Raw genomic sequence first — 21,014 nt, 5'->3', positions numbered from 1 at the left:
ATAAGCTCCATCCAAATGTAAGGCCTGAACCACTGTCTGGTGTTCAGCACCAGGAAACGTTTTGACCATTAATCTCGGACAGTTAGATCTGTTTAAGGTTGGATTTCCTCTTCCATGTTCTTCTGACACGCAAGATTTCAACCGCATAAAACACTCAGAGGTTAAGTTAATATTTGCAGAACCTTTTTCCCCCTTTTCCCCCTGGGACTCAGTCAAAGTTAGCGCTGCTATTGCTGCTGATGCCGTTGCCGCTGCTGAAAACCCTGCCGTGTGGTCTCTGAACAGCTGCACTGTGGATTTAGGAGTCAGGGAGCTCATCCAAGACACACAAACACACACAGGGCCGGGATTAGAGCGAGCGATAATAATATCTCGCATCTCACGTCTCTCACTCTCTCGATCTCTCCGTCTTTCACTCCAGCGCTCGCTCTCTCATCTGTCATCCCCCCTCTCGCTTTCTCTCGCTCTGTTCTTATCATCCACCTCTCTCTCTTTCTCTGTCTATCTCTCTGATTTAACACCTCCCTCTCTGTCTCTCACTGTCCCTCTCTCCCTTATCGGTCATCTCAATCACTTGTTCCCTCTGTCTCTTGCTCACGTCACCATCTCTCTCCACCAAGCATTCCCATCTTGCAATTGGCTAAATCCTTTGGCTCTTGGGTCTCGTCCATCCAAAGCAATCTCCTGACCCCAGCTAAGTTCAGAATAGTTTTTGGACAGGACCTACTGTACTTTATGGATGATGACCGTGCAGCTAAAGCGAGGTTTAGGATGATCACAGGAAGGCCCTTGTTTTTCTGTGCTGCTCAAAAAAGCATCAGATCCGATGGGATTTTCCGAGGACTGTTATGATATCCTCGTCAATGTCATGCATTAAATGTGGTAATGTTGCAAGAGAAATTCTTCAAGGAATTAAAGCTACGCTAGGCAGCTTAACACACTGGCGACTCCAAATGGCAGTGAGATGAAACATTGAGCTTTTTCACAAATATGGCTGGCGTGCCTCTGATTTGTTTTACTGTAGGAGAGTTGGTTGTTGGTTCTCACCGTTGCCAAATGCTAAGAATGCAACCCACAGGTGAAGTCACCTTTACCATAACCCATAATACAGTGCAGTTGCTGTAATGGACAATCATTCATTCTTTACCTGATGAGGATCCATTTGAATACAACCATTGTCTCTAGCCTTGCACCTAGTGTATGTGTTGTGCATATAATTACTGTCTCTCTAGATGACTGCATTACCTTAAAAAATGTAACTGGAGTGAGGGTCACAGCCCAGAAAGTACTGTTAGTCTTGCTTAAAGGTTTATGATCGCTTTGAAACAAAAAAGCACAAGAGAGGAGCAGAATCTTTCATATGTGAGTGAATGAATTTTCCGTGATTCAATTTCTGTGGACAGAAAGAAGCCCAAACCCAACACCAGATTTTCAGGAACAGGACAGTCTTCTCTATCCCCATCTTGTGATCCAAGCTGATAGGACAGGTGTGTTACAAATCTTGCTTTGTGTAAGTATCCCACAGTGTTTTATTTTACTGTATAGTGACATACCATAGCTGGGGTTTCTTAAAGACATGGTAGTAGTGAATGCTTTTTGCCTTCACTTCATACGTTGTGAAATGTTCGATCACAGTGTGGAGACTCTTGTGCAGACAGATATTTTTTTATCAACAGTGAATTGACCTGCAGATAACCTAACAGCAACAGCTCAGTACTGTCATATTGAACTGTGTGCAGTATGCAGTAACAGATAACAGTGAATAAATGTGATTACTTTGACAGATATTGTTGTAAACACCAAAAGGCTATATTTAGGAATTAACTCAATATTCAACTAACAACAAAAAAATATTTACAATTTTACAAGAAAATAGTCAGTTAGAAAACATTACATAGGTAAACAATTTAGACAAGTCATCCAAGCTGAAAATAGAAATACCTTTATCTCAAATATGCATAAATACATAAAAAAAAGATTTTTCTTGAAATGTAAAGGTACTATTGCAGTGCAAATTTCCAGTATTTTTTCATGAGTAAAAATTCAGTTATTTTCTCCTCAGTAATCCCAACATGTTTTCACCTTGTGCTTTCAATCGTTGTTGGTCGAGCCTTCATCCAATTTTTCAAATTCCCAATTTCCATGACAAGAAACGGACCTGTGAGTTCATCCTCTTCCATTATCGGAGATGATGTGGGAGTTCCACCTGGAAAATGGCCAGCATGTCAGTTTTAAGAGCAGTTTTTAACAATATGCTCAGGTATTTGTATAATTCTGTCAGGAAACATATGAAAAGAAAGGAGTGACAGAGCTGGAATCTGACCCATGTTGTCATCTAGGTCCACTACTGTTCCATATCACCAAAATCAAGGAGTGTGCCTTTAAACTGCGATGTCTGAAACGCCTGTGGCAGTAAGCCTCACAGGGCAGCTGACCGCCTATAAGTTAGTGCTGTTGCTGTGGCTATTTGTCAAAGCAGTTGTGATAAATGATAGTTTCTATTTCACATACAATACAAAATGCTCACTAACATGTTTTTATAGCTAGTGGAAGATTTAAACTTATTTTGTATTAAACCTTTTTAATTTAGATGTTGCATATTGTTACTTTTATCTTCTCTGTTGAAAGTGGGATTAATCCTTTGAAGATGTAACAATATTTAAAATGCCATATCTTAGCAGTAAAGTTAGTTGATTAATTCTAGTATTTAGACATCCATTTTATTCTTCATTGTTGTATTTCCATTGCTGTACATAGTGTGCTGTTTCGTCTTTTGGCTTGGCTGTCTGGGCTCTGTAAAAATCTAATTTGCTGAGACACTCGGTGTTGACAAAGTGTGTTGTGCAATGTCAAATTTATTTATTGTCCTTCATCACTGTTTACAGCCTCAAAGGGCTTTACAGGCCCGCAGTTCATAGAATACCAAATTAGTCATCTCTAGCTATTTCAAAAGGGGCAGAGGGATTTGTTAGGGGATGCCACTGAGTCCATTACTGTTTCACCTTGCTACTGGCTAATATCTTGCTTTCTTCATTTATAAAAAACATGAATTTTCTCAGAGCCACAGTTGTAGGCTCGTTCCAAAAGCTTTTGTTTTATGCTGATGATATCCTCCTTTTGTTACAGAACCAACTATACCAATACTTCAATAATTCAAGGTTATTAGACATAATAGAGGTTTCCATGAAAACATTTGGATACAAGTCAAGTTATGCAGAACATATACTTAATGGATGAGGTATTCCTTTAAAATATAGTTTATGTTCATTCAGTTCATTTTGTTCATCACTGGCTGTTTACATACACACAACAGTGTACCTACTTCCAATACAGCAACTGAGGCATTATTCTGATGTAGTCGTTCCATAATTTGACACCTTCCCTCTATCTTTGTTTATTACAGTGCAAGCTACACTTCCCTTTCTCCTCCATATAGCACAAAAAGCTGTGCACTTCATGAAATGCAACTAAGGTGTACACACGTCCTGCAAATAAAATCACTTTATGTATTATCACTGCACAGGTTTGAATGAAAACCTGCAGACTCTCGGCTCTCCATGGCACATGGTTGCCTCCCTCTGGTCGAACCAGATCTTCACCTATAATAAATTCTTCATTTTTCATCCTACTTGGTGTCTGTGTTTGCATTTGGGTCAAGCCAAAACCTCATCATAACATATATGACACTACAGTCGTGTTTACTTAGACATACTGCATAATCATATTAATGTAATCAACACATTCAGAGCATGGTATTTATATGGGCTCTGCCTGACATTTCTGCCTTAGTCTCATTATGATGGCATTTTTTATGTGCATATAAATGTGATCAGGGCTGTTTATGATTTCCCAAGTGGTGACAACAAATTAAGAGTTTATAAGTAGGCTTGTGTTGTTGATTGTGTGTTGTTGGTGTGTGCTGTGGTAACATCATATCTCTGTCTTTATCAAAGCTCCAGTGCACCGTTTCTATAAATACCTGCACTAAGTGGCTGGAATTTCACAGCTAGGAGACCCCACCATCTGAGGGCAGCGCTGATTTTCCATTGTAACAGCACAACAAGCGGTGTTTAAGTATTGGTTCAGGTGGGTTTTTGTCTCTCTTGGCAATAAAGCAAATGGTATGCACTCAGAAATTTTAAAAAATAAAGTCAAAGCTCAATACGAGATCTGATTTTCCATGTTTTCCTGGTTTCAGTGCTTTCTGTTAATGCATTTCATAAAATATGCCATGCCAAAAGAATAAAAAATATATATAAATCATGCAAGCCCTTGCTTTGCGCTGGAGAAGTTTACTCTCATGCACCGCTGTTTCTATGCATCAAAACAGGTGTGCTAACTTAGTTAATGTGGAGCGATTTTTCCATCAACACTTGTTTTCCTCTCTCCCCTTGCTGCTGTTTGATTGTCTCATTGTCTCTGTCTTTTGTTCTCTCTCTTTCTATGTCTGTTTCATTCTGTCTTTACTTTTATCCTCCTCCGCAGGATGAGGGGTACTTGACTCAACTGAGTGCTTGGCTGACATTTGCATTGCTTGCACCTATTGGCTTCTCTCTCTCTCTCTCTCCCTGTTTCGCTCTCTCTTGCTGTGAAAGCATTGCAGTCATGCCACAGTGCTGGGTGTTGGTAAGCAGCCTTTTGCCTGCCTTTCCCACTCTAGAGACAGAACATACCATGTCTGCCGCAGAGATGACTCAGACACCATTGACTCTAGGTCATCCTCGCTAAATTAAACTCGCTCCTTGTTCAGCTCGGCAGCAGAAATCCCTGTGCAGGGACTGTGGAGTTTGTTTAATGTTTAGTTTTAGTGATGTCTGTCTAGAAACTTCTAAGCAAGAGTAATGCAGTCTTCTCACTTCACAATGAGAATTTTGTGGTTTTGCTTGTAATTCAGTATTATTTACTATTGCTGGTATGTAAGTAGATAGGAAATTGACTTGCAGTGGGCTCTCTGCATTTAAATTCAATACGCTAGACTGTGCCTTTGTCTGCCAAATGACCAAAAATATGCAATTAGCAGTGTTAAGTTGAAAAAAAGAGTGCTTATTATTTGTCACTGATTTCAAAGTAACATTATTATTTATAATTCCACGAGTACACTAAAAATATTTTTCCATCACACTCGCCAACAAAAATTGTCATTTTTCCTCAATCAGTGATACATCACCAAATGAGCATAAACCTTTGCTGGAACCATTTCCTTTTTTACTTTTTTGCACTTTGAATATGTTTTTTTTTTTTTTTTCTTTTTTCAATCACAGTTTAAAAAAAAAAATCTTTTTTTGTGGCTCGATGCCTTCAGCAAATCTGGAGTGGACAGGCAAAATATAGCGTGTCAAGCACAGGGATGACTCAAACACCATCAGCTCTACAGGATAACTCTAGCACTAAATGAACTGTGACCTACATGTATGTCAACAGTATAACACACTTGGCTACTTTTGTCATCCTCAAGATATTCAGTCATCAGATGTATTAGGTGGGAAACAGTGGTGTTGTGTAAAGTATGCACAGGTGTACAGAGTATACCCACCTTTTTTTCTGGAAATGTACAGTATACCCGCATATCAGCCCAATAACCAGTTAAATATATAGGGGAGTATACCCACTTCCTCCTCAGTAGTCTTCCTCCTACTTGGTAGTATACCTATTTTATTACTTATCACCACAGCCATGGTAGGAAATGGATAGGATCAACTAGTTTAACTACTAAACTGGTCAAATGGAAACAAAATAAAACCAAACATAATTTTTGAGGTCCTATTTTAGTCTAAAATGTCTAGCTGTCTGGTTGGCAAAACGGCATCAAGCATTTTGACATCAATCGAATCAACCCCTACCCTCTTTCAGGATTTGTTTTATTGCATAACAAGCAGGTGGTTCTCTTATCACCTCAGTTACATGAGAGGTTTTTCCTGACGAGGTGCCAACAAAGAGAAACTACAGATCCAGCTCTCAATATTATGGCGACCGCACAGTGTGTGTTGACATGATCGCAGTCGATCGCAAACCTTCTCACTCTCTCTCTCTGATATACACACAAATACCCATAAACACTGATATTTTTCTCTTTCTCTCACCTGTAAACCAATATAACCACATTTCTAGGTATTCTTGTACCCCCTAACCATCTTGGTGGTCCAGTATGCTTTAGTAAATCTTATATTCACCATCATTATTTTCAAGTCATGGTTTCATTCCTCTCACTCACCCGTCTCAGGTTGCGGATGCTGCTGGTCCGGATGGACTCCATCAGCTGGTCGTGGGCTGACCTCAGTGGCGTGGAGGGCCTGCTGCCGTCCTCCCCTCTCTTCTCCGCCGACACGGGCCTCAGCGCGTTCTTCAGCTCCTTCAGGATGCTGCTCGTCTCCTCCTTCTCTCTCCTCTCCTTTGCTCTCCCCTTCTTCCCTTTCTTCCCCTTCATCTTCACCTCCCTCTTGCTGCCCTCCTCGTGCGCCCTGATCACCTCCGCGATCATCCTGGTGGGCTTCTTCTTCTCCCGTGTTGGGGGAGGCAGCGGAGGCGGTGGGGGAGGAGGAGGCGGGGGAGGAGGTGGAGGAGGAGGGGGAGCAGGGGGGGTTTGTTTTTTCACAGGGTCATGTCGGGGGAGCTTGGGTGAGGACCAAGGGGAGGCTCTGGGTGAGCTGTAAGGCGATGAGCTGGGTGTTCCCTTCTAGAAAGAGGAAAAGAGGGAAATGGATAATCACAATTACTTTTTCTGCTATAAAATTTAATGAACTGAAATTTTCATGAAACAATATAACCAGTGCCACACTTCTGTTGGGGATACATACCATCATTATGACATTACCTACTGGAAATCCGACAGACTACATAAAACACAACATTGAGAAGCGGAACCCTGTGCCCACAACCTTTCCACTGACCTTTCCCCATCCTGCTAAATTTTAATTTTAGTTAAAAAAAAAAAAAAAAAAAAACCCTGCTGAGGTTACTGATTCTCAAGCACAGCTAGAGTCCATGTAATCTATCTACAGGTACCAGGTTTTAATAAAAAACTCAATTTCCATCTTAAATCATGTTATTTTTTCCAGCGGCCCCAAAATTCAAATTTAATGACCTGTTGTGCAAGAATGTGGGGCCAGGCTCATCTGGCTGCTTCAAGGTGAGATACCTCAGAGAGGGTTAGACATTTTCAGCTCCTAAGAAGGTTTTCAGTTTAGAGGAGGCGAATTATGATCGGCGCGCTCCCCATGAAGGGCCATCATTCTTACCGAGAAGCTTCTTGCCCAGGTCATGTGTACAAAATAGCATGACTCGGCTGTGGGGTCGTGTAAAGTAACCCCATCTGAGAGGCGACCACATTGTCGTCTGTTTAAATTCACTTCTCACAGTGTTGCCTCATGATGGCAGCGCCGCGGGACACAAAATGAACTTGTTCCCCTCGCTTTGGAGGGTGTGCCTTCATTTTAAAGTCACAGTGAAACAGCATTTTGAGAGCTTCTTGTTTTCTTAATCTTAATCTTAATATATTTATCACAATTTATCTACTGACTATTTGATTATTTTAATTATTTGACCTTATTACCTTATTACTCTTCCTCCCTGCAGCACCTTTTGCTTTTATGCGTCCTTCCTAATGTTGTATAATCAGCTGTTTTAAATTGCTTTACTTTGTTTGCCATTTTTAAAGCACTTCGTAACATTGTTTTAAAAATTGCTACGTAAATAAAGTTATCATCATCATCATCATCATCATCATCATTGTCACTGTGATCCTGTCATCTTCGCCCCGGAACAAACATTATACATACCAGAGCAGTGGTGCGAAGGTAAACGGCAGCTCCCTCCGGCGCCCCCTGTTGGCCCTGCTGCTGCCTCTGTTCCTGCAGCCGCTTCTGTCTCTGGCGGTCCTGGTTCCTGGTAAGGATCCCAGTCATGCTCATTCTGGGACCAGGGAGGTTGAACTGGTAACCCAGCTTGATCAAGGTGTAGTTTTCCCGCAGAATCTTCACCATCTCCATTTCCACCTGAGGAGGGGAGGCAATATTACACCAACACCGATATCACACCAGTATTAGACAGGCACGCTGACACCTAAACAGGATGTGGTGATGGGTGGGACTGATAGGGAAATGATGATAGTGAAAAGTGAAATGTTGAGAATGAGGATCATGAGGAATAAATGTGTATGTATTTCTGTGTGTATGTGTAGATGAAGTTTTATTAAACATGGAGACCAAAAAGTGTCTTTCTGGTTGGTCAACTCAGCATAACAAGAGTGATCTTGTGTTTTGATGAATATGCATCCTGGGATAAAAATAATTTTATTAAAATTTAAGACACAAAGACACATTAATGCCTTGTCCCAAACACATTAAGACAGTGATTACCAACCTGTCCTCCACACATGTGTCTCTGGTTGTGGAAGCGGAGCTCAGTCAGGGTGTTGTTTCCTGGAAGTGCTTGAACCAGAGCCATTACTCCCTTCCCCGTCACGTAGTTGGACTCGATGTTCAGACTGGTGATGGACGAGTTCTCCCGCAGCATCTTAGCGATGGCCAGCGCCACGGGGTCATCAGCTCGGGTGTTCGCCAGGCTGAAGACCCGCACGTGTGTGTTGGACCTCAGCGCTTCGGCAAATCGGATCAGAGTTTCCTAGGAGGTGAGTCATGCTTGTATTTACATTTTATAAAATATTTCTAAAAACCTTTAAGTCAGCATGAGAGTGTTTCTCAGTCTTCTTGGCTCATGACCCTTTAAAACAAACCAGTGCCTACTCATGACCCCCTGTTACAAACTGCATAATTCTGCAGTTTATATGTTCTGCTCAGGGACACTTTCGCAGGGAAGATGTTTGCTAACATGCGTGCTTGAACCCAAGTTTTCCATTTGAGGCGCATTCATCCCACAAGCTATGTTGACCCTTTACATAATGCTATAACTAGCACCTATTTTATTTATGGTAACTTGAAACCCTCCAGTCTTCCAGTGGACGTTGAGTTAGTTACACAATGAAGAACAGAGCAAAGGTTATTCCACTCAGAAAGCCTCTTCTCCTCTATCTCAGCAAAATTACCAAAGCTGACTGAATAGTCACCATGTTGCCCTTTGTCTAGTAACAAGAGGTGCTTGCACTAAATGTTCAACTATGGCCTCCATAACAAAACCACGATCAGTTGACCCACAGTTTTAAAAATAAGCCGGGCATAGGATCAACAGTTACTCAACAGTTACGAAGCAGGCGGCAAGCTGGGACTCAAAATGGCTGGAAGAGGAAACTGCAGTGATGAAACGCTGCCATACTTCCTCAACGCTGCTTTGAGGAAATAACTTGTGAAACTTTAAGAAACAGGGGGTTTTTTTAAGCGTTTTTTCCATGAGCTCTCTCTGGATTGGTTATCGAGGATGGCCACTGTATGTGCAGCTGTAGGCCTACCTGCGAGATGTCATCAATGTTGTTGAGGTTGACCTCTGTGAGCTCAGGATCGTTGTTCAGGGCCCGCTCGAGAGCTTCGTCGACCACGGTGGGGTTGCCGTTGGCGTTGGGGTCGGCAGGTGGAGGGGGAGGAGTCAGTCTCATAGGCTCCACCCTCTGAGGTTTGAGAAGCTTTGGGGTGTCGCTTCTTGGACCAAAGTCTTTTGGCGGTTCAGGTTTTGTTTTATCATGTTGGAGTTCCTCTTCCTCCTCCTCCTCCTCGTCCTCCTCCTCGTCATCCTCCTCTGTCACTGCTTCTTCCTCACTCTCTTCCTCTTCTTCCTCTTCTTCTTCCTCCTCCTCCTCTTCCTCCTCCTCCTTTAATTTTGTGCTCTCTTTCTTTTCCTTTTCGCTTTCCTCATCTTTTTCATCCTCTGCTTCGCTATTTCTCTCTGTCACACACTCCTCTTCTTGTTCCTCATCCTAGACAAAGTTTAAAAGTTAAAAGTTGAAATTCATCTTTTCATTATTTTCACTTGCATAGTTGTCGGTCAGTTAATTTTATTATGTAAAAATCACATTACTTTGCATGTAAATTCAAGATCGGTATGTTTCCTTATATTGTAAAATAATCTAGGAAGTTTTAAGACATTCATACAGGTTAATTTGTGCTTTGAGGCACGAATTAACCTTATGTGATTTAAATATTTTATGTGATTTAAATATTTTAATTACTCCTTTTTAGTATTTTAAGTGACCCATCCTGTGCTGATTCAGTTGACACAAATGAAAACAAGCTAACCTCGCCTCAGGCACGTTTTACAAATGCCAAGTAAATCTAATTAAAGTGCATCACTGACCGGTTTGGGGCTGCCTCCAGCGATCTCGTCCTCTAGCAGTTTCCGTGTCTCATTTTCCCAATACTTCATGAGGGCCTCCCTGCTGAAGGTGCCCGTCGGCGTTTTGTCTGTCTGGTCTCTCTGTCTGAGTCCAATAGGCACGTTGGCATCAGGATCAATGTCTGCCAGCTCCTTCTCCAGCTCAGCCAGCTCCTCGGGACTGAGGGAGGCCAAAAGCTCGTCCTCGTCGACGTCCTCATACTTGCTCAGCTCTCGACGGTACCCGAAACAGCTCATGACCTCAAGGTTAAGTCACTATCAGTCCAGTTAAAATCAGTTCAAACTACCACAAAGGAAACAAAAGCTTTTGAATACAGTTAATACAAGTTTGCACAGACCCTGGTGGGAAGATGGGGTCTGGGGAAAAAGGTTTCAACAAAAGTCCTCTGTGAATGGGATCCACCCCTGGGCTGTTGGAGATCCAAGGACATAAGGGTTTGTGGAGGAGACAGAGCCCGATCGAGGCGTTTCTTTGTTGGGAAGGTGTCTGGTCGCACTGGCCTCTATCTCTTCAGTCCTGCTCCAGTCGAAAGGTGCTTCTGATGAGAGCCCACACCAGTCTGAACCGGATCTGTCCTGGCTGGCTGACTCCTGGTTGTGTTCCTGAGCAGGAGAGCGTGTGTATCACTGCCCGTCTCCTCTCCCCTCTAATCTCTCCAGCTGCTGTTTAGGCCTTAAGAGAGGGATCAGAGGGGATCGCAAACAAAGTGTGGACCCCATGATGCAACGTCTTTTTTTGGGAGGCGCTGCTCTGACAGTCAGAGCCACAAAAAGCCTGTGAGCTCAGAGAGCGTGGCCCTCCGACGTAGCAGTCTGTCACCACGGCCTGAGTGGCATTGTTCATGGCCAAAAAAAGAGCAACTGGATTCAAGAGACACACACAACGAGAAAAATACACAGAGATGAGGATTCTGTCTCTGAGCAGCAACGTGGCCTAGTGTCCCAGAGCTCACATGTCAAAGGCCCAATCCCTGCAACAGCAAATGTGTTCATTAGCAGTCATGTGTCCTTGAGGAAGACACTCATTGTCAGTTGCTTTAGATAAAAGTGAAAGAACAGATGGACACAGAAGACAGACAGAAAAAAGTAGACCTTATTGGTTACTTAATGATGAGGTAGTAAGTAACTAATACATCATTTAGTAGTTAATTAACTAGCAAACCATGGTGTAAAGTGTAATTACACAGTCTCTTTTCAGTCCCTAGGTGTTTGATTAGTATTTTTTAGTATTCAAAAGATTTACATGTCCCACATAAATAGTTCAGGTTCTACTTGGAAACTGTTCTTACTCTTGTTGTTTATTTGTGAGAGTTTGGGATCATCGTCACCCTCACCCACTTCAACTCCCCCTCTCTCTCTTTGTCCCTCACACACTTTTGTAGAATTATTCAGCGTATGCGGTAAATGTACTCTTATAAAAACACATGCGCAAACTGCCTCTCTCTCACCCACACATATCATTTCATATCATGCACTACATAATGTGTTTACTGTCACATAGAGGACATAATGTGAGAACAGGAATGAAGTGGATGTATAAGGGGATTTCATGCAGCTCTTATGTCCTGTCTGTCCTGATATGCTGCTGATTGTACAGTTATACTCAAACCCAGCACAGAATAGTCGTGTTAAAATACATAAAACACACACATTATTGTATTTATTGTAATTTACTGTGATGTGTCTTTACCAGTTTGTGAAGCTGAGGGCAAATGTCCATATCTGTGGACAATAAATATTATTACAGTATTTTGATGTTTTCCTTTTTATCTTTTATTCTTTATTCTTTTATTCCAGAATTTCCCTGGTTGGGATCAATAAAGTATATCTATCTATCTATCTATCTATCTATCTAATTATCATTATTAATAAGAATTATTATTTATGATATATGTGTAATATAGTGTGAGCTGCTTGGTTGAAGCAGGAGCCTGTGAGTCCTATAGATATTACCAACACAGGTCACAAAACTTTAGAAAACAAACTTGTTTAAAGTAACTTTGTTTATTAGAAAACACAAAAAAATATCCTCACAAATCTATTTTACACCTTTAACTTTACATGATAATACTGTTGTCCCTGACCTATCATATGTCCTCTTGTTTATCGTAGATACAGTACACACTGAAAGCCGGGGCTTATGGGGACTAATGTGGTAGCAGGTTACAAATGCATTCCTAGTTTGTAGATTCCTCTTGAATGGTGAACCAAACATAACCATTTATCCTGCGGTCATCTAGTTATCCATGCAGTGTTAAGTTATTTTGATGATGTCACATTTTTAATATTTGGTCATCATTGCAGTCAAAACAATAATATCCTAAGAAGTCACAGCAATGAGTTAACAGCAATGCAGCAGCAGGAACACAAACTATTTTGCTGTTTTTGTCCAAGCTATACAATACAGTATATTGTATCTTTTGGCAGGATGGTCCTATTTCATACCTGACCAGCCTAGTTTTAATTAAAAAAGAAGATGAAACTGAAAACTAAATTTAAAAAAAGAGACATTCCAACTGGCTGGGTGTGAAAGCGATGTTTTTTCTTTTGCAGAAGCCTAATGGAAATTTTCTGCATTCCCAGGAGGAGAGCGAGCATTGGGTCCAACACACTGTGGGCTAAGGTATTATTCTGTTTTTCCGACTAATCTATAGCCCATTCTTCTAGAGAGCACACTTTCCCTTTGGCTCGTGTTTAAAACGCAGTAATGCTTTTTAAAAATAATTTTTCAATCACACAAGAGTGAATAAAAGGTGCTCATGTGGAGAAGCGGTCGCTGTAGAGGTCGTACTCTCTGTAGGTCAGGTAGTGCTTCAGTCCTGGAGGGAAGGGGAGAGCAGCCACGGACTCCGGGTTATTCAACATCCTGGTGCTCATGTGACCTCTGATCACCAATCGACACAAGTGCTGCAGAGAACGAGGCTGGCCTGGGGACACACAAACACACCAATAACTTTTATATAATTTTTTTTTTTTTTTTTTTTAAAGGAAAACCATTTTATGGGGAGTCTTTTATTCCCTTACTTTGAGTACCTCTTTGTATTCATCTCTCTCCCTCTTCATTCTAACACTTCATTCTTTATCATTTTAAAAAACGTTCACTACAAAAGTTTGTTCTTTGTTGAGAGTATTCAATCAATTGAAGAGCAAAAACTTAAGTATACTAAATCTTCATACTTTAGTTGCAATTTTTCATTTCCTGAACAATTCCTTTTTCACATAATTCCTAGCCATCGAGTTTGTATGGACTATTTTGATACCATGACGCCTTGTCACGTAAACTACTAATACTTTCATAGTCAATCACATGCAGTGCCTCCATATTTGTGGGTATGAAAAATGTTATGAAATGTGCATTCATGGAAGACAGAATGACAGCTGATCAAATGGAGAGCTAGGCGGCTGAGATCATATTCAAATAAATTGTTAACTAATAAGGTCCTAATGTCATCACCACAGTTGGATTACTGCAAGCTTAAAGAACTGATTTCCTTATGTTGTACTGTTGCAGGATGGCTATGCACTAAGTGTACAAAATATTCAGGTCACTGACTCTGTTTATGACGTACACTGATGAGGTGAATCCAGGTAGAAGCCTTTGTCCCCTGGTTGATTTCCCACTGACGAGTTAGAGAAGAATTTTGAAACTTCGACAAAGCTGAGATGTGAATAAATGTGGTTGCGGCTCGATATCAGGAACATGTCCCTTATATTATGTACTTTCAGTATATGTGTGAATGTGTCACAGAGCGCTGCTGTAAATAAGCATGCTTGGCAAACCTCCACAGATACACTGAAGGGGAAAAAGCACCAACACTTCCAGAGCAGCGGGTGTTGATTTACCCAGTATATCACAGATTTCCGACCACTCTGGCCTCCTCTCCAGGATGCGTTGGAGGTTCGGACAGAGGCTGACATGGCTGACGTAGTCCAGCAGCATCCTCACCACGCTGCCCACCAGATGCACCAGCCAAGACACAGACACAAACTCACAGAACTGAAGGCAGGAGAGACGGACATCAACAGAGTCAGTGAGTGACCAGGAGAGTGAATTATTTCTTGACTTGGCTGTTAGATTTACTGATTCTCTGACTTAAAAGTAGTGTCTGTGCAAGTTGCAAGACATGTTTTTAACATTCATCTCACCCCTAAAATCCAACACACATGACTGGCGACTTTTATAACCGTATAGCAGATTTAGATAGATATTATGTGTCTGTAGTGGGAATATATAGGCCTTTTCTTACAGAGATGACATCTGGTTGGCAGTAAAATTGGTAGGCCTGGTTATGCAGATCAGCCCAGGTACTATCCATTTCTTCACTGTTGCCATGGCAACACTGGAAACACCTACCAGAGAGGATGTTGTTGAGATAAAATGTTATAATCTGGCACCGTTTTTGTAGCCAAAACACCATTCTGTACCTGTTCAGTCTAAGCGCTTCAACATTTTTACAAAGTGTGCTTCGTTAAAATATTCCAGTGCTCTTTCCGCCTCTGGTGGCTTTAGACCTACTTGTGAGCGTCATATCCGCTGTTGAGCAACATTCGCAGCATGACGTGGTCCCTCAGGCTGTACTGCAGCGCCGTGGGGAACACTGTGTTACTGATCACCCTGAAGTAGCAGTTCACCTCCGCTCCATGGGACAGCAACAAATGCACCAAATCATACCTGGAGACACAGCCAAAAAGAATAGAATGAAGATTGCGTCTTGATATAATCTTTTTTTTTATCGCATTAAAGGTGCTCTATGTAAAAATTGCCAAGAAATGTGGTTGAGTATTGTTGGCTTATTTTAAGTTTCTTAGCTAAGTCAAAACTTCAACCCTTAATTTTGCATAGTGCTAACCAACATCATGACACGATGATGTTCATTATGAAAGGGATATATACAACTTATATGCCGCATACTGTCAGCATGTCAGCTACACACACCACACACCTCTCAGCTCGTATGGCAACCAGGATGCACCGTAGTGGGTCCAGGTCAGTTCGAGCTCCAGCTGCTAGCAGCATCTCAGCAGAGGTCACGTCGCCATTAGACACAGCAAAGAACAGAGGAGTCTTCCTTAGGTCCCCATAGTTCTCTGCAGCAAGATTTTTACAAGGTTTGGACAAGTAGCCTCAAAGCAGTTTACAAAACATATCATACATGTAAATTATTATTGCACAGCTGGACAAAAAAGGTGAATGTTCACATCCTTACTAGGAAACATGACACTGATGCCTCACTGCTATTCAGCACATGAGAAAGCAAACAAAGTGCATTCATTAGTTAACATGTCATATCCCCTGTGTCCATGCTGTCATCTGCACATTTACACTGGTGTGGCAGCATGTGCATGTGTACTTTTGTGTGTGCGTGTGCATGCGTGCTTATATGTGCTGGGTGTGCACAAGGGAATGCATGTGCATGTTTGTATTCTTAGGTGCCCCATCTGCCTTACAGATGTGGCTGTCCATTGTGGCTCAGCAATAAGACGGAGGTACTTTTAGGGGCTCTATTCCCACCAGGACCACCCATCCTAAAAATACATGCACTCATGGTGCTGCAGCACATTTTGAACCAAGCCCCCCACCAACATGCTTTTTGTTCTGGTGTGTGCATTATGTGGCAGCCCAGCTGTGACCCACCTGAGATGTGTATGCCCAGCAGGGCATTGACATCGAAGCCTCTTTGGATGAGCAACTCCAAACACACAGTATGTCCCCCGTCGGCTGCTGAATGGATGGGACTGTGGCCTGAGAGACGGATAGCTCTTTTAGTGGTGATGGGGATCAGAGTCCTCAGGGCTCTGGAGAGAGAGAGAGAGAGAGAGAGAGAGAGAGAGAGAGAGAGAGAGAGCGAGAGAGAGAGAAACAGAGAGAAATGCCAGAGGAAGAAAACAAGAGAGAGAATGAAATATTTGGTTGATTGTGGCTTGAGTTCCAGTATTATTCAACGACTTGCAAATGTGCCAGAGAGATAAACAGATGGCTCTCTTTGTAGAAAGCATTACTACAGGGATCACTGCCTGCAGGGCTCTGTCATGAAGAGAAACGTGATTTTCTTCTTGTGTTGTCAACTTGGCTGCAAAATAGAGAGAAAAGACTGCTGTTTTTCTTTGTTTCTTTGTTTGTTTCTTACTTTCCTCATTATATTCAATGAAGATTCCATTCCCCTTCACAGCACAGCATACTGGGTGAAATTCAATTAACTCTAGGGGAGCGTCACTTTTAAATAGACACATTCGTAAAGCTTTTGGTATGAGAAGATTGTCATACACAGCCTGTCCAGATAATTGAGAATGGGAAGACTATCAGAATTGCACTTTCTCTTTGAAGCGAAGCCACATCAAACCAGTCAACTCACAGGAAGTGTCCCTCATAGGCAGCTCTGTGTATGGGCAGCTGGTAGGCATAGCTGGCTATGTTAGGATTGGCTCCATGCTGTAGAAGCAGCTCGATACAGTCAAGGTCTCCTGATCCTGCAGCATCATACAGGACTGTGTCTCCATTGCTGGCCTGGGCATTCACATCGCCACCTGGTGGAGCAGAGAGCATACAACACTGGGCTGAACTGTTGCTTGATATTACTTAAATAATTCAGCTTCATGAGAAGGTATTAACTTTAGATAGGTAGAAAGATGCTAAACAAAAATTCCATAAGCATTACTGAAATTAAATTTTGTATTACAGCATTTTAACATTGTACCATGCTGTATGAGTATATCAAGAGCCTCAGGATGACTGTATTCAGCTGCAATGCCCAGAGGCGTCACTCCATGAGCGTCTCTAGCAGTCACTTTGCCTCCATGCCGAAGCAGCAGCATCAGAATGGCTGGACAGCCCACCTGGTGGGTAGAGGAAGAAAAGAAGGGAAGAGTAAATGAATGACAGACAGGAAGGAAGCAAGGGATGGAGGATGGAATTGAGGGAAGGGACTATCAACTGACCCAAAACAAAGTGATTCAGTGAGAAATTTAGCCTGGGTGTCAACCTTTAATTCAAAGTCACTCATGCTTTAGTCAGTACTGACAGTGTGCCGTTCACCTTTGCAGCTTCATGGGTGGCCGTCCACTTGGTGAGACACACCTGCTCTACGAAGGCTCCTCCCATGATGAGGGTGAATACCATTTCATAGGATCTCTGTCTCACGGCTGCAAAATGTAGAAAACACAAATCATCTCTGGTAAAGGACACGCTTTTAATGAGGGGAATAAGTAATGTCTGCACTGTGCTGAGTGTGTGTGTGTGTGATAGGGGGAGTGTGTGTCACCGAGCAGCAGCGGAGACTCGTTCTTGCTGTTGGTGTTGTGTGGTGAGGCTCCGTGCTGCAGCAGGACCTTGACATTTTCTACAAGGCCAGCCTCAGCTGCCAGAGTCAGAGCTGTCTCTCCATCTTCAGCCTGCTCCTCCAGGGTCAGATCACTGGATGTCGACGCTGATGGATACACACACACACACACACACACACACACACAAACACACACCAACGTAAAGTAATGATCATATACAGCCCCATTTTACGGCTACTTTTCCAGGGTTGTTTCTCTCCCTGTTGGTGCTGGAACACATGGTCCAAAAGTGCAAAACAGAAGGGCTACCTACTATTTTATAACAGATGAAGTGAATCCAGGTGAAAGCCTTTATCCCTTATTGATTTCCTTTAATATAGCTATCATAAAGGAGATGCAAAGAGAAGCAGGTGAGTTAAAGAGGGATTTTTTGTTGTGCATACAATATACAGTACAGGCCAAAAGTTTGGACACACCTTCTCATTCAATGTGTTTTCTTTATTTTCATGACTATTTACATTGTAGATTCTAACTGAAGGAATCAAAACTATGAATGAACACATGTGGAGTTATGTACTTAACAAAAAAAAGGTGAAATAACTGAAAACATGTTTTATATTCTAGTTTCTTCAAAATAGCCACCCTTTGCTCTGATTACTGCTTTGCACACTCTTGGCATTCTCTCCATGAGCTTCAAGAGGTAGTCACCTGAAATGGTTTTCCAACAGTCTTGAAGGAGTTCCCAGAGGTGTTTAGCACTTGTTGGCCCCTTTGCCTTCACTCTGCGGTCCAGCTCACCCCAAACCATCTCCATTGGGTTCAGGTCCGGTGACTGTGGAGGCCAGGTCATCTGCCGCAGCACTCCATCACTCTCCTTCTTGGTCAAATAGCCCTTACAAAGCCTGGAGGTGTGTTTGGGCTCATTGTCCTGTTGAAAAATAAATGATGGTCCAACTAAACGCAAACCAGATGTGATGGCATGTCGCTGCAGGATGCTGTGGTAGTCATGCTGGTTCAGTGTGCCTTCAATTTTGAATAAATCCCCAACAGTGTCACCAACAAAACACCCCCACACCATCACACCTCCTCCTCCATGCTTCACAGTGGGAACCAGGCATGTGGAATCCATCCGTTCACCTTTTCTGCGTCTCACAAAGACACGGCGGTTGGAACCAAAGATCTCAAATTTGGACTCATCAGACCAAAGCACAGATTTCCACTGGTCTAATGTCCATTCCTTGTGTTTCTTGGCCCAAACAAATCTCTTCTGCTTGTTGCCTCTCCTTAGCAGTGGTTTCCTAGCAGCTATTTGACCATGAAGGCCTGATTGGCGCAGTCTCCTCTTAACAGTTGTTCTAGAGATGGGTCTGCTGCTAGAACTCTGTGTGGCATTTATCTGGTCTCTGATCTGAGCTGCTGTTAATTTGCGATTTCTGAGGCTGGTGACTCGGATGAACTTGTCCTCAGAAGCAGAGGTGACTCTTGGTCTTCCTTTCCTGAGTCGGTCCTCATGTGTGCCAGTTTCGTTGTAACACTTGATGGTTTTTGCGACTCCACTTGGGGACACATTTAAAGTTTTTGCAATTTTCCGGACTGACTGACCTTCATTTCTTAAAGTAATGATGGCCACTCGTTTTTCTTTAGTTAGCTGGTTGGTTCTTGCCATAATATGAATTTTAACAGTTGTCCAATAGGGCTGTCGGATGTGTAGTAACCTGACTTCTGCACAACACAACTGATGGTCCCAACCCCATTGATAAAGCAAGAAATTCCACTAATTAACCCTGATAAGGCACACCTGTGAAGTGAAAACCATTTCAGGTGACTACCTCTTGAAGCTCATCGAGAGAATGCCAAGAGTGTGCAAAGCAGTAATCAGAGCAAAGGGTGGCTATTTTGAAGAAACTAGAATATAAAACATGTTTTCAGTTATTTCACCTTTTTTTGTTAAGTACATAACTCTACATGTGTTCATTCATAGTTTTGATTCCTTCAGTGAGAATCTACAATGTAAATAGTCATGAAAATAAAGAAAACGCATTGAATGAGAAGGTGTGTCCAAACTTTTGGCCTGTACTGTATGTATAAATATATGCACATCCCTAACCCTAACAGATGAACAAGGAGAGTGTAAAGCGTAGCAGTGTGCTCTACGGAACAACAAAATCAACCCACCACAGTAGCACTATTTGCTGACTTCAGTGAATGTAGCGGTTACATTTGTTTTTGCAGTATACAAACTGTTGATTGTGATGAATCAGGCCCTGCTAACTGGCGTTTGATCACCACTCACGATTTCACACGACTCAGTGAGCCTGTTCAAAATCAGCCTGTCGGTTGTATTGAAGCCAGTCTGGTGCATTGCTGAGCTCTCACCCTGCAGCACCAGATCCAGCACTTCCTTGCAGGGCTGCACAGCCACGACGTGAAGAGGCAGCCTGCCCCCGCTGTCTCTCTGTCTGAAGGCAGACACGCAACCGGAGAGCTTCTGCAGTGCACACACATCACCTGGGGAGAGGAGCAACCGAAAGACATACATACACAGTGGGAAACACATAAGCACATGTGGGAATGTACATGCACACCAGTGGGTTCATGTGCATATAGAGAGATGGGTAATATATACTATGTGCCGTCATATGCATACACACACACACATATATACCAAATTCAAGCACACAGCTGAGGCAATTGTGTGAATTTATTTGTCTCTGCCCTGCACAATTTTACACAATGTTTTCCTTATTTGCTTAAATTGTAATCCAAATCACAACATGCACTCATTTGCATATGTATTTGTTTCTTTTTTAAGCAATAATAAATATGAAAAGATTGGGTTACATTAAGACCCCTACCTTTCTCAATGGCTTCTATTATCTTCAAAAAATCTTCACTATTTGGTGCCTTCCTAAGGAACAGAAGGTGAACATGGGGTCTGATCAAAAGCTTTTACTTTAAAATCAAACTTCATTAATTGAAATGTTGATTCAATTGATATCTCTTTTTTTATATACCTGTTTTTTTGCATTGAACATGGCAGCTTGTGGGAATCCTGAATACTCTCTCGAATGGCATACTCGATAAGTTCCTCATCTATACCTTCGAGATCAATGTCGCCCATTCCTATGGAGGCAACAAAAATAAAATAAATGTCAAGAATGTGTTTATAGTGGCTTTGTAAACATGGAGCCTCTTACACCTGAATAACTTGTTATAATGCAAGAGAGTCAGGCTTGAAATCAACTTTCATGCGCTAATAACCTCGAACATGCTTGATATAGTCACATCTGTCTGTAGTTTGTACTTCCTCCAGTGCTTCGGGCGTGCAACTCTTGTGTTTTTCTTTGAACTGGCATAGCGTCACTGCTCTTCATGCTCAATACTGCATGCCATGTATATTAGCATGAACCGGTGTATATCTGAGATTATGTCAAACATGCATGATATAGTTGCATATC

At 42.1% G+C, this 21,014-nt stretch overlaps 2 protein-coding genes across 2 annotated transcripts; both read right to left on the bottom strand.

Moving 5' to 3' along the window:
• Positions 1–2,053: 2,053 nt before the first annotated feature.
• On the bottom strand, positions 2,054–10,515 carry lmod2b (leiomodin 2 (cardiac) b). The gene is made up of 6 exons (XM_030045752.1): positions 10,240–10,515; positions 9,401–9,862; positions 8,359–8,619; positions 7,776–7,991; positions 6,212–6,673; positions 2,054–2,206 (listed from the first exon to the last, which is right to left on the bottom strand). Exons 1-6 carry the CDS (start codon positions 10,513–10,515, stop codon positions 2,180–2,182), a joined length of 1,704 nt encoding a protein of 567 aa, XP_029901612.1. The 3' UTR covers positions 2,054–2,179.
• Positions 10,516–12,313: 1,798 nt separating this feature from the next.
• LOC115355093 (ankyrin repeat and SOCS box protein 15) lies at positions 12,314–20,677 on the bottom strand. The gene is given in 13 exon segments (XM_074933706.1): positions 12,314–13,205; positions 14,122–14,275; positions 14,526–14,655; positions 14,732–14,950; positions 15,222–15,366; positions 15,914–16,074; positions 16,632–16,803; positions 16,974–17,112; positions 17,312–17,418; positions 17,538–17,702; positions 19,933–20,064; positions 20,412–20,464; positions 20,571–20,677. Coding segments are annotated over 13 exon segments (1,854 nt in total). The 3' UTR covers positions 12,314–13,035.
• Positions 20,678–21,014: the final 337 nt, after the last annotated feature.

This window comes from Myripristis murdjan, chromosome 23 (genome assembly GCF_902150065.1).
Source record: "Myripristis murdjan chromosome 23, fMyrMur1.1, whole genome shotgun sequence".
NCBI classification, from domain to species: Eukaryota; Metazoa; Chordata; class Actinopteri; order Holocentriformes; family Holocentridae; genus Myripristis; species Myripristis murdjan.
Note: the sequence above shows the minus strand (reverse complement) of the source record. Positions and strands in the feature narration are given on the sequence as shown.